The 14,252-nt window shown below is 41.6% G+C and overlaps 1 protein-coding gene across 1 annotated transcript in view; it reads left to right on the plus strand.

Moving 5' to 3' along the window:
- CLDN23 (claudin 23) overlaps positions 1-773 on the plus strand; it is a 38,192-nt gene extending 37,419 nt beyond the window's left edge. The window contains exon 4 of the mRNA XM_027775954.1: positions 4-773. Within this exon, the coding sequence (XP_027631755.1) occupies positions 4-579 (576 nt within the window). The 3' untranslated portion in view covers positions 580-773. The remainder of the gene's footprint in view (positions 1-3) is intronic.
- Positions 774-14,252: the final 13,479 nt, after the last annotated feature.

Genomic DNA, 14,252 nt, shown 5'->3' on the forward strand with positions numbered 1-14,252 from the left:
CGCGGGCCCGCGCGGGCGGCGCGCTGTGGGGGGCCCCAGCCGCACTTCGCGCTGGCCGGCCTAGCGGGGGTCGTGCTTTTCGCCGCCGGCCTCTTCGGCCTCATTCCCGTGTCCTGGTACAACCACTTCCTGGGGGACCGCGGCGTCCTGCCCGCCCCGGCCAGCCCCGTCTCGGTCCAGGTCGGCTACAGCCTGGTGCTGGGCTACCTGGGCAGCTGCCTGCTGCTGCTGGGCGGCTTCTCGTTGGCGCTCAGCCTGGCGCCCTGGTGCGAGGAGCGTTGCCAGCGCCGCCGCAAGGCGCCTCCGGAGGACCAGCGCCGGGGCGTCAGCGCCCTCTCCGTGTCCTGGCCTGAGCCCGCGCTCGTGCCCGCCAGCAAGCCCTACAGCGAGAGCCCGCGGCGCCCGCCGCCCGGCCGGCCCAAGGCCGGCTTCCCCATGCCGCGGCCACCGCCCAGGGCCTACACCAACTCGGCGGACGTGCTGGACGGCGAGCGCCCCCAGGCCGGCGAATCTCACGGCGCCTTCTCCTGCACCACCCAGCCGGGTCCCAGCTCGCTGCCCTGCGACTCCGACCTGTAGCCGACTCCAGCCCTGCGTCGCCAAGGCGTAGGGAGAGTGACCCCCTACACCTCGGCCAGCACAGTCCAGCCGTGAACTCCTGCGCTGTGTCGCAGCTGGCACCTGCCCAGAGCTGGAATCAGACACCATTCTGTACCTGGCTTGGAAAGTGCACCTTCCCTTCCTGTGGCCAAACTAGACTCCTTGGAAGAGTATTTCAGACTGGGTTTTGTTTTCTTTTCATAGAATTTAGTTTTTTTTCCAGGGGAATCAAGGTCCTCTTACACAGTTACGGGCTTTTCGTATACGTTTGTTGAGGAAGAGAAAAGGTGGTTTCCATCATTTGGATTAGGGGCAATAAGAAAAACTCGAAATTAGCAAATAGAGGCTCAAAAATTATGTAACACAGTGAAACAATATTCTAAAATGCTAGTGCATCTTGCATCAATGTAATTTCTGTAATTATTTTTCCTACTGTGTAAGTCATTGTCATGCAAACTCCCAAGAGACCATTATATTTCTGGCTATGTTTGAATGAGGCTTTTGAAACTTAGAGTCCTGCAGACAACAGCTTCAATGGTTTTTTGGAATGGAATAACCTGATTGATTTATAGCCATATTCATTCTCGCATAAATAGGACTTATCTTTATTTTCACTTATTTTTTTATGTGAAAGTTAAGATCAGTGAAGAGTTTTTCTTCCAGAAGCAAGGGGAGACTAACACTCTATGTACTTTTCTATTCCTTCAATACCTCCTCAGGACGTAAAACTGTAGATCTAATATTTTGCACAAAATGGAACCTAGTAACCATAATAGGTTCAAGTACATATGTTTATTTTTTTATTTATAAATAAAATTTGTAAGCAATTGTTTTATAGTACCCAGAAATGCTTTTCTTCTTTATTTCCTCCAGTACAACCTCAGAGAGTTTAAGAGTTTAAGTATTCATTACTAATAACTGCCTAGGCACCTTCCCTGAAATCTAATAGTCAGGTCTTACACAGATTAGCACACATTTGCTGAAAGAAGCCTAGGGGCCCCACTTAACTCCTAGATTGTTTGTTTTAGGGTTCAAGCTACTTTCTTTGCAAAGCCAAGTTTATTCCTGAAAAAACTAGAAGCACCAGTTTCCACTTGAGATAAGAATAGAAATACTTTCCTCTTAAAATCACAGGTAGGCAACTATGCTGAGGGATCTAAACCAACTGGTTTATTAAAACGGTTGCTCCAAGGGCATCTTAAACTGAATGCATCTTTTCTTTAAACCTGTGTTCAGAGGTGAATACGCTCAGTTCGGTAAGCACTGATATTAGAGTTCGAAAGGCTCTAAGCACAAATCTGCTTGGTAGTAGTGGAAGGAATGATAGAAATGTGCTTCCCTGTCCATTTTGTACTAGAATCACCAACTTTCCTGTTCGTGTTGCCAAACTTTAACGCGTAGAATTATCACTGGCAAGGGACGGTGTGCGTGTGTGTGTGTGTAGGGGGGGTGTCTTTCTAAGGCAGAAGCTGATTTGTAAATCTGGAGTGAGGTCCTGTAGCTGTTCCTGCCTAGTTCCCAGGAGGTCCCAAAACTGATGATTCATGGACCACACTTGAAGTTGCAAGGCTTTAGGTAGGACTATGCCTTCCTTGAAAAATATTTTTTTGGCAGCAGTGATGTTATTTTTTCTTTTCAGGGTTACAATCTATTATCTCAATGCTAAAATGACTCCTGTAAGCACTTACTATGAAATCAATGAGCATTGACAAAAAAAGCATAATACCTTCTGTTCATTATTTATTAGCTTTTCCCTGAGGTTTACATTTTTAATTGTTTTTCCTAATTAATCATTAGTCTCTTGGACTTTCATAAGCTTTTTCCGAGACAATCTTAGAAGGTTTGTGAATTAAAAATGTCTTCATCCCTAGGCCGGCATATTTCTATTGAAAAGTTATTTCTTCTTCCGCATCGTTTACCTTCTTTTCTATTTATGTTTCTGTCTTCTTTTCAGGTCATTCTGTCTTCTGCCCAATGTTTTTGGCCTTTGAAACTTTCTGTTTACACAAAATAAGCTCTTGAGTATAATTCTCATGTCCTAAGTATACACTCATCTTACTGGAAACTGGGAATTCAAAACTTATTATAAAACAACTATCCTCTACTGACTCAATACCACATTCATCCTCATACCATATTGCCTCATCTTCCACTGCTGGCTCTTCAGTAGGAGACATGGATCTATCATTATCCAAATATTTGTGTCAATGGCTATCAAGATTTCTTTCTTTCTTTCTTTCTTTTTTTTTTTTTAAGAGAAGTTTTCGCTATAGAGTGTGTTTGCTCGCTGGAGAGACAGAGAGAGAAAGTGAGAAATCACCCCCAGAGGGGACAGCTTCCCTTCTCCTCCATTCTCCTCTTGGGATCTTGGGCTTGCATGCACATGTGCCTACGTGAGTTTTAAGCTGCTGGGAAAGGGACTTGAGCCGCAGTTGACTTCATGGGAGTCCAGCGACATAGCCATAATGCCATCTGCTGGTCCCAAGATCTTTTCCTAAATCTTCACAACATTTGTGTTATTCAAGGATTGCTTAAGATGGTGCTCATACTTCAGCTTTTTGGTGTACTTAAAAAAAAAATCCTCTGGGAACAGCTTTTCTTCCACAGTAATGCTTTTCTTCCACTCTCTGATTCTATAAATGGTAACTTATGTGCCCTGTCTCTAACTCATTTCCTATCTATTTGTGACCTTCTGGTGTTTCTTCCTCCTTTTGGTCTTCCCCTTGGTCTTGCTGTTGGCTTGTATTTTTCTTTTATTCGTTTCTTTTTCTTGAATCTTACAAAACAACATTTATTTTTTGTAAGAGAGAGATTTTTGCTATAGGGCATGCACATTTACGGGAACGACAGAAACAGAGAAGCAGAAAATGAGAAATCACCCCCCACTATGAGGGCGGTAACTACACCCCAGTTCCTTCTCCTCCATCCTCCTCTCTGGATTCTGGGCATGCACCCACATGGCCTCAGTGTAAGTTTTAATCTGCCTGGTCCAGGACTCAAACTCCAGTAGACTACATGGAAGTCCAGCGATATAACCATTATGCAGTCTGCTGGTCCTTCAGAAATAGCTTTTAAAGTCAATGGTTTTGTTTCAAAAGACAAGTCACTTGATGAATCTTTTTCAACACTTTCAGGTGAATAAACGAGTCTCTGAATTGGGTTCGTTTGCCTCCATTTAGATCAGGAACACATTGTGTTTTAAATAAGCAGCTATGGAACCAAGAGCTGTCAGTTTGATTTTCAGATGCTACAATTGAATTAGATGTCATGTCATGTAGTCAGGTGAATCCATTGCTGGTATAGTTTTCAAATCCCTTCTAAGACTGTTTTATGCATCACTTTCTGCTTGCTTTAGCTTTCTCTGCCAATTGCGTTGGAGGAAAGGCATCTCCTTCAGATTTCAGTCATAAATGACAGCTCATAACCAGACCCCTGTTTTTCTATTAATGATAGAGAGCACACAGGCATCACACCAGACAGAGATGGGGGACTGAAAAGCCTTATGCTGTAATCCCCTCCCGTAGCCCTCCAGTTTGTCAGGATCTTGGGTACGTGCTGCTTCCCAGTGGGTTTCAGGGTTATCAGGCTGGGGACCCAAACCTACTGATGTCTATGTGGTGTCCAGCACTGCAGCTCAGTACACTTCCGACTCTGCCACCTCATAGTTGGACCTGTCAGTGTCTGTAGCCTGGATGACTTTGGGGACAGAGGTAGATAAAGGTAACACTATCTTTCCAGCTAACGCTTTGAAGGGCAGTAATTATAGACCTGGTAACTGAGGACCTAGCCAACAATGAAAGGACATTGAGCTTCTGCAAATTAGCCTGCATCCAATTCCAATATTGATTCTAATATTGACTGGGAGTCTTGATATAAACAAAGACAACTGGTATTTTGTACACATCATAGGTATGAAGGTTCCGGACAAGGCAGCAGTGGTAGCTACATGGCTGAGTTCATTGCAGTGAGGTTGCTTGCGATACTGGTTACTTTTCCTCTCCTCAAGTTTTTGGCACTGCAAAATATCTCCTCTCTGATGATTAAGATGTGGCTGCTGATAGTTACAACTCCATTTTAAACTAATGGAAACAAAAAATCTTTTTAAAAATTGCAAATCTTTCGGCCAGTCCTATACCCTCATGAATCCGATGTGGCCTATTGTGGTTTGAATCCTAGCCTTGGTGGCTTGAGAAGAACAATGGACACGTGTGTGTGCACACCCAAAGTCCTGACAGGGTGGAGAAAGGGAGAAGGAATTGTGGCGTGACCATTCCTCATGGTGGGGGTGATTTCACCCTGTCTCTCGCTCTCTCTGCCTCTCACTGGTGAGTGCACACACTCTCTGGCAATTAAAAACATACACTTCTTAATATAAAGACATTCACTGTAGTGTGGTAACAGCCCCCCTTCATCAGGCTAGGATCTACATTTCACCTGAACATCATTCTCTACCACAACACACACTGATGCTGGCCTTGGCATGCCCCAGAGTTAATGGTATGAGTGAAAACGGATCCTACCCTTACCCAGGGTCAGCCATGCAAAACATACTGATAAGGACGCCACTGCTGTCTTGCCTGGGACTCTCACACCTATGATGTGCCGTCACAACCCAGTCTAAAGCCAGCACTGTCTGAAGTTCACATTGAATGGATGAAGTCTTTTCAAGGTAATTCAGTTGTATCCAGAGGACAGATAAGAGATTATTTTTTTTTTTGGAGAGGTTTTCACTATAGGGCGTGTGCGCTCGCCAGACAGACAGAGCGAGACAGAGAGACAGAAAGCGAGAAATCACCCTGCAGGGGGGGTGGCCACACCGCAATCCCTTCTCCTCCATTTTCCTCTCGGGATCTTGGGCACGCACGCACCCACACCCGGCGTGAGTTTTAAGCCACTGGGTCTGGATGTGAACCGTGGTCAACTACATGGGAGTCCAGCGACATAGCCATTACGCTAACTGCTGGTTCCCCAGATAAGAGATTTTTGAGAGCAGAGCAAAACTGCTTTAATGCAGCTGACTTCCACCTGTCCACCAATCTGGCCTTCCTCTATTAGGTTGTCAGGAAAGTCATGATGTGATCTTCTATGCAAAATGTTTCCTGACTTTCCCAATGACCCAGTGGATGCACACACTAACAAGAAAGATGTGGCCTAAAAATGTTGGGCCTTAAAAGACCAGAACCTTCTTCTTGGGATGCGTTAGGACCAGGAAAAAAGCCTTTGTGTTAGATCACCCATTAATTCACTGTTGCCAGCTGTTTCTTGTGCTGCTGTTGAGTTGTGTCTCCATCTAAAACTTAACCATTTTGGGGCCAGCAGATTGCATAGTGGTTAAGGCATTGGACTCTCATGTGGCCGAGCATAGTTCAAGTCCTGGGCCCGGTGGCTTGAAACTCATACCAGGCACATCTTCATGCAGCCCCAAATTTCAAATGGAGAATGAAGGAGCAGAGATGGGTATCTCCCCTGGGGGATGATTTCTCACTTTTGCTCTGTCTCTTCAGCGAGCACATGTACCCTATAGCAAAAATCTCTTAAAAAAAAAAAAAGAAAGAGCCATTTCATGATCATATTTTGGGCCTATACCATAACCATATTGTTAGGGTTTCCTATCTCCTACCTCACGTGGATTTTTCTAAGTCTTTTACAAAGAAGTAGTGGCTAAGGGTCCCAAGAATTCTTATATCACTTAGGCTCATGGTATGGGTGCCCTTTGGCCCTAACTGTGGGCCTTTGCTGCCAGCTATACTTTCCATAGCATTCTCCATCTATTTTGGGCCTATTAGCTTATCTCTTAGTTTTCACTGGGCCCAGGTACTTTAGATTTCAAAGTTAGGAGTTGTCCGGCCCTTGGTCCCTGACTCTAATTGTTCTTGTGTATGACCTTTGGGGGAGGGTATAATTGCTAGTTTCATTTGGAGTCCACTGAAAGGGGCAGGTGATAAAAGAAAAAGAAACTATATTTTTAAAGAAATTAAATCTAGCTGGCTGTCTTTCCGTGTCTTTCTATCATGATTCTCCTGGTGCTCCTCTTAACTTCTACTTCACTAACACGTCATCAGTACCTAGTAACGATTTAATAAAGGTACCTCTTTTTATTTATTTCTTTTTTAGAGTGATTTTTGCTATAGAGCATGGGTACTCGCTGAAGAGAGACAGAGAGACAGAAAGTGAGAAATCACCTCCCTGGTGGATGGCCACATCCTAACCCCTTCTCTTCCATTCTCCTCTTGGGACCTTGGGCACACACGCACACATACCCACCATGAGTTTAAGCCACCAGTTCTGGGACTTGAAGAGGAGTCTACTACGTGGGAATCCAGCGACATAACCATTATGCCCTCTGCTGGTCCCTTAATAAAGATACTTCTAAAACACTTAAAATATTTATTTATTTATTTATTTTTCAGTCAGAAGCTGGGAGCGCTAAATAAAGAGAGATGGAGAGAAATAAAGTGAGGAAACAACACCCCATCGGTGATGGCCACAGCACAATCCCCTCTCTTCCATTTTTCCTTCCTTTCATGATTCTGGGCACTCACACACATATGCCTGGCATGTCTCTCAAGCCGCAGGTCTGGGACTCAAACTACACAATCGGCCATGTGAGATGCAGCCTTAACCACCATGCTACTGGCTGGCTCCTGAAAAGTGTTTATCTAAGAACCTCCTCACCTGATACACATCTTGTCATGCCTGTAGAAAGTCAGATAGAACACAAGGCCACTGGCCCTGACACCCCAGGGGAGAGTCACGAAGGATAAAGTCTCTCTCTCTGTACAGGAAGAGAAGGAAATAAGGGACTCAATCATCACTTAAAATAAAACTTTGAAATCCTTACCCAATCCTTGTAAGGACAAAACCCTGACTGTTTTTTCCTATTCCAAAATTCTTTTGCAAAGGACCTGGAGGAGTCATTCATGCCTACAGACATTAACATATGCTTTGGTCCATCCTCTCTCCAGCAAAGTGTTTTATAATGAGTAGTAAAGCTTTCTTATCTGTTAAAGTGAAGCACAGACATTCTTTTGTTGTCCCCCCCCCTTTTTTTTTACAGGTATAGTATAGGTAAGAAACAAGTTTATTTTGAGCAGGAGGAATGACAACACAGCACTTAACAGATTTATTATAGTCTAAATCCTGCTTTTTTTGGAATAAAGACTTGTTTTTATTTTTTTAACCAATTACTAATTGTGTTTCTCTGGGTTGATCACTCAATTTTGTGCTTAGAATAAACTGCATTAAGGCCAGCAGACAGTATGGAGAGGAAGGCGGCTGGATTCCACAGGGCCACCTGTGCTGTTTGAGTCCTGGACCCAGACACTTAAAAATTTTACATTGGGCCTGTGTGTACGTTTCCAAAAGCCCAAGGTGAAAATGGAGGAGAAGGGATTGCAGTGTGACCACTCCTCCCAACTACCAGGTGATTTCTCACTCACTCTCTTGCTTTTTTTTTTTTTTTTCTCTCTGGTAAGTGCACATACCCAGTAGTAAAAAGTTTAAGGAAATACAATAAATAAGGCCAGAAGATGGCAAGGAGGATAAGGTACTAGACTCCTACATGGCTGACCACAGTTAGAGCCCCAGATTTGGTGCCTTGAAATCACTTTGGGTGCAATACGTGTGTGCCAAAAATCTCAGGAAGAGAAAGGAGAAGGGATTGTGGCATGGCCATCTCCCCTGGAGGGTTGATTTCTCACTCTCTCTCTCTGTCTCTCTCTGGTGAGCACACATGCCCTATGACAAAACCCTAAAACAAAACAACTAAAATAAATAAATAAAAATAAATAAACTAGATTAATTATTTCTACAGAGCTTGATTGATTATTTTGTCAACAGTTATTTTGACAAAAGACCAGAGAGGAACCAAAGATCTCCAGGATATCCTTTGGATCTGGTGCTAGGGACCAGCACACTGGGTTCTTTGTGTCCCTTATCACCCAAGCTCTGAGCTTCTCCTTCGGGGAGATTTGATACGTTTTCTGGCCTTGGACCTCCCAAAATTTTAGTCGACAGTCTGATTTGTTCTCTCTTTGCTCCCTTCCAAGTAATGTGTAGTTGAGTTTGTTCCTTCAGAGCAAAGCGTAGTGGAGTTAAGGAAACCTAAATTTGGAAAGGATGCATTCCAATGGGGTTTTCTCCTCTCTGCTTTCCTAAAATTACTTCGATTGGCTGCTGTGCATTTGCGCGAAAAATATGAAATATCTTACTCATAGACAAATGAGCAGCTGAGCCGCTCTGCTCTGGAGAAAAAGGGCACTTGCTTCTCCTCACAGGCACCCACTCCCTGAGGGAGTGTCCGTGGAGTCTCTGCTGGACAAGTACCGGCCTCGTAGGGAATCCTGAGCACAGTAATCACAACTGGCCCATCTAAAAAACATGAAATAGGAGCTGAGCGCTCAGCTGTAGGAGCCCTCTTCAAACGTGCCAGATTTGTAGAGAACAGACACATACGACAAACAGTTTTGATACAAAGGTGACACCTAGTGGATAGACAGTCACAAAGCAGCACAAAGCAGCACATCGGTCCACTTTGCTGAAACCCGTAAGTGTAAGAGGGAGGGCATCGGGGAAAAGAGAAAGAAGTAAAACATTTAAGAAACACAAAATGGAAAATTAGCTACTGAAAGTGATAGCTTTGACTGAGCCAATCAATAGGCAGTGTATTCTGGATGGGAAAATTCATTTTGTATGCTGTAATGATATACAGTGAATGAATGTAATAAATGAATAAATAAACCAAACAAGTAAAAAAACAAAAAGAATGTATATACCGGTTTCTCCTTTAAAAGAATAAAACATGGGAAATTAGATATTTAAAGCTGAAAAGGGGCAAGGAAAATGACTCCCTTAGGACCCTAGCTAGATTTATATAAAACAATTATGGTCCTTTAACGTGCATGTATTTTTGTGAATGGAAAACGTTACAAAAGGTGACATAGGTTTGAAATTTCCTTAGTGGGAAATTTTGATATTCCTAAATTGGTCTTCCTGCATGCTGGGGATCCCAAGATCTCTGTCCATTAAGGAAAGAGATTGGGAGTCCGACTTTAACTGACATTTAGAACCAACTACGGAAAAACTTATGGGCCATCATACTTTCCTTATAGTAGAGAGTGTTCCTATACACTCGCTAGCATGAAATTTCCTCTAAATCCTAATGCCTCCTTCTTACTGAAGGGGAACATGATCCTCTATTCAGGAGATGCAGAGGATCTAAAAAAAGCCTACATGTAGTATTATGCTTATCAAAGCAGATCAGGAACTCAAATAGGGATAATTAGATACTCTCTTATCTCAAATACCAAATTCTTTATGGGTGTACACTTCCATGGACATCGAAAGAATTAAATCAGCAACTCTTATAGAGATAACCATAGAAAAAACTAAACCTTCGCCAAGCATTAAACAGTATCTTCTTAGATCAGAGGCCTTTCTAGGAATTAAACCTATTATTCAGGACCATTTAGCCTCAAATATTAAGGGTGGATTTAGAAGATGCTGAATTTCCAGATTTATCTATCCTAATTCAATAAGTGGATGACCTGCTCTTATGTTTGTCCTCTGTAACTCAACACAGGGAAAACATTACCCATTTTTACAACAGCTTACTATTAGGAGACACAAAGTGCCCAAGAATAAACTGTGCTTTTGCCTCCCCACACTTAAGTACTTAGAACATATGATTTCTTCAAAAGGAGAGAATCTCCACTATTTGACCCTTCCCATATCTAAGATAAAAAGACAATTATAAGTATTTTGGGGACTAACCAACTACTGTAGAAATTAAATTCCAAATTATGCACCAATGGCCTGACCATTATATGAAAAACGAAAGCAAACTCAGCCAGACTTAGTCTGCTGGAAAGAAGGAAAACAATTCATAGACACTTCAGCAGAAACTCGGGTCAACCCTTCGTGTGGCCGTTAAGGCACCTAGATCCCACATGGTTGACTGAGTGGTTTGAGTGCTGGACCTGGTGACTCGAAAAACACCCTGGGTGTACGTATGTGCGTGTCCAAAATCTCAAAAGGAGAATGGAGGAGAAGGGATTATGGAATGGACATCTCTCTAAGAGGGTGATGTCTCACTTTCCGTCTCTCTATGGGAAATACATGTGCCTTATACTGAAAACTAAAAACAAACAAAAAACAAAAACAAACTCTTGCTCAAGTGCCTACATTGGACCAACCAAATTATTACCTTACCTTTTTCCTTTTCTATGCACGTAGTAAATGTAAGTGCTTTGAGAATATTAACTCAAAAACATAATGACCATCATTGACCCTTGGTTATTTCAGTTAACAGATTCTGTAGGAAAAGGCCATGCTTCTTGTATGAGAGTTATATTGGCTGCAGCCACCTTATGGACAAATACTGAAGAATTTATTTTAGGATCTCCACTTATGACATATGCTCCTCACCTGTGGGATCTCTCCTAAACTGATACCATACTCAATATTATCCTGTCAGTCATTTTGCCTCTTATGAAGTGTTTCTGCTTTTTGTCTCTAGCACTCTAAAACACTATAACTCTCTACCCTATTACCTTGCTTCCCCTTTCAGATGAGCAGCTAGAGGAAGAGCATGATTACAATCTAGTAATTGATATTTTACTCTCTCTTAGGGATATTTACAGGAAACTCCCACTGAGAATGGCTAAACTGGTTTGGTTCACAGATGGGACTTATTCAAGAGATGATCAGGGGTATCACCAAGCAGCATATGCCATCACTCCTGTGGTAGAGGTAACCGAGAATGCCCAACCCCAAGGAGTAAAATCAGCCCAGATAGTTGAACTATCAACTGGCAGAAGGAAAAACTGCAAATATATGTACAGACATTATGTACTTGCAGTGGCCTGTGAAACAAAGAGGTCCTCATGTCTTCTGGGCAAGGCATATGAAATAGACAAAAACTCTCAGAGCTATTAGAAGTGATTCAGCTGTCAAAACAACTTGCTATTATAAAGATTCAAGGACATTTAAAATTTAATACAGAAAAATCAAAAGAGAACATTTTGGCTGATACTGTAGCAAAAAATTGTTGTACTCTGAAAGATGACCTGTCCTTCCAAGAATGTGTCCTAAATCTTGCAAATACTGACACTAACATTCTTGTACAATATCAACAGGCATCCAGTCCTCAAGAGAAACAGATCTGACAATGAAAGGGAGAGATGACACCCACTCCACTCTTCTTGCGCAGGATTGTTTTGGCAATAAGATGTCTTTTATGATTCCAGAGAAGTTATATGATTTCTTTTTCTAGATCTGTGAAGAATGTCTCTGGTACTTTGATTGGGATTGCACTAAATATGTCAATTAAGTTGGGTAGGATTGCCATTCTGATTATATTAATTCTTCCAATTCAGGAACATGGGACGTCTTTCCACTTTTTTATGTCATTCTCAATTTCTTTTTTTAGATTCGCCATAGTTTTCCTTGTGGAGGCCTTTAACTTCTTTGGTTAGATTTATTCCTAGGTATCTTATACATTTTTTGGGGGGCGAGGAGGTTTTATGCTATAGGGTGCATACACTCGCCAGAAAGACAGAGAGACAGAGATAGAAAGTGAGAAACCATCCGCCCCCGGGGGAATGGACACGTTGCAATCCCCTCTTCTCCATTCTCCTCCTGGGATCTTGGGCACATACGCACATGCGCCTGGCACAAGTTGATGCCACTGGGTCTGGAACTCGAACCATGGTCGACTACATGGGAGTCCAATGACATTGCCATTACGCCAACTGCTAGTCCTGGTATCTGATACTTTTTGTGGCTATGGTAAATGGAATTACTTTTTTCAGTTTTAACTCAGTCTGCCTGCTATTTGTATGTAGAAATGCTATAGATTTCTGTATGTTGATTTTGTATCCTGCAACTTTACTGTATTCATGTATTACTTCCAGGAATTTTTTCATGAATAGCATTTAGTCTTCTATGTATGAAATCATGTCATCTAGAAATAGAGATAATTTCACATTTTCTTTTCCTATTGGAATGGCTTTTATTTTATTCTTTTTTCTGATCATGTTGGCGAGGACTTCCAGTACTATATTGAAAAGGAATGGAGAAAGTGGGCATCCTGGTCTTATATCAGTTTTTAGCTTTTCTCCATTCAGGGTGATGTTCGCTATGGGTTTTTTTCATAGATAGCTTTTATTGCATTGAGAAATGACACTTCTATGCTGATTTTGCTGAGTCTTGATCATGAAGGGGTGTTGTATCTTAGCAAATGCTTTTTTTGCATCACTTGATACGATCATATGATATTTATCTTTCTGTATGATGTATTACACGTTTTTAGCTTTTCTCCATTCAGGGTGATGTTCGCTATGGGTTTTTTTCATAGATAGCTTTTATTGCATTGAGAAATGACACTTCTATGCTGATTTTGCTGAGTCTTGATCATGAAGGGGTGTTGTATCTTAGCAAATGCTTTTTTTGCATCACTTGATACGATCATATGATATTTATCTTTCTGTATGATGTATTACACTTATGGTTTCGTGTATGTTGAATCAACCTTGCATCCTTGGAATAAAGCCTACCTGGTCGTGATGTATAATCTATTTTATATGTTGTTGGATACGATTTGCTAGTATCTTGTTGAGAATCTTTGCATCTATATTCACCAGAGACATTGGTCTATAGTTTTTCTTCCTTGTCCTGTCCTTATCTGTTTTAAGGATAAGGGTGATGGAGAGATTCAACCTTTGGATCTTCAGAAATAACTTGAGCAAAATGGGGGTTAACTCTTCTTTAAAAGTTTTGTAGAATTCAGAGGTGAATCCATTGGGACCAGGGCTTTTCTTTGTTGGGAGGTTATTTATTACTGATCCAATCTCCTTGCTTGTTATGGAACTATTCAGATTTTCTATATCCTCCTGGCTCAATCTTGATAGATTGTGTCCAGGAATTTGTCCTTCTCATCCAGATTTTCTTGTTTGTTGGCATATAGTTGTTCATAGTATCCTCTAATGATGTTTTATATTTCTGTTATGTCTGCCATTATATTGCCAGCTTCATTGCAAATCTGATTTACCTTGGCTCCTTTCTTTCTTTTTCTTAATAAGTCTTGCTAGTGATGTATCAATTTTGTTTATCTTTTCAAAGAAACAGGTTTTACTTTCATTTATTTTCTGTATATTTCTTTTATTTTCTAGTTTATTTAATTCTGTTCAGATCTTTATTATTTCCTTTTTCCTAGAGTTTTTTGTATGTTTTTGCTGTTGCTTTTCCAGTTCTCTGAGGTATGATGTTAGGTGATCAGTTTGCCTTCTTTCCATCTTCTTCTTATGTGCACTTATTGGTATGAACTTTCCTCTTATGACTACTTTTGCAGTGTCTCAAAGATTATGGAGACTCGTGTCCTCATAGTCATTTGCTTCCATGAATCTTTTGATTTCAGTCTTCATTTCTTCAGTAGTTGTGAAGTCATTTAGGAGCAGGTTATTTTGTTTCCATGTATTTGTGTGTTTTTGAAGATTTCTCTTGAAGTTAAAATCAAGTTTAGTTCCATCATGGTCGCAAAAGATGCTGGATATAGTTTCTATGCCTTTGAACCTGTAGAAGTTTGCCTTTTGCCTTATTGTGTCGTCAATCTTCGAAAAGGTTCCAAGGAGGGGTGAAAAAATTGTGTACCTTGT

Source organism: Tupaia chinensis, unplaced genomic scaffold (genome assembly GCF_000334495.1).
Source record: "Tupaia chinensis unplaced genomic scaffold, TupChi_1.0 Scaffold000619_1, whole genome shotgun sequence".
Lineage (NCBI taxonomy): Eukaryota > Metazoa > Chordata > Mammalia > Scandentia > Tupaiidae > Tupaia > Tupaia belangeri.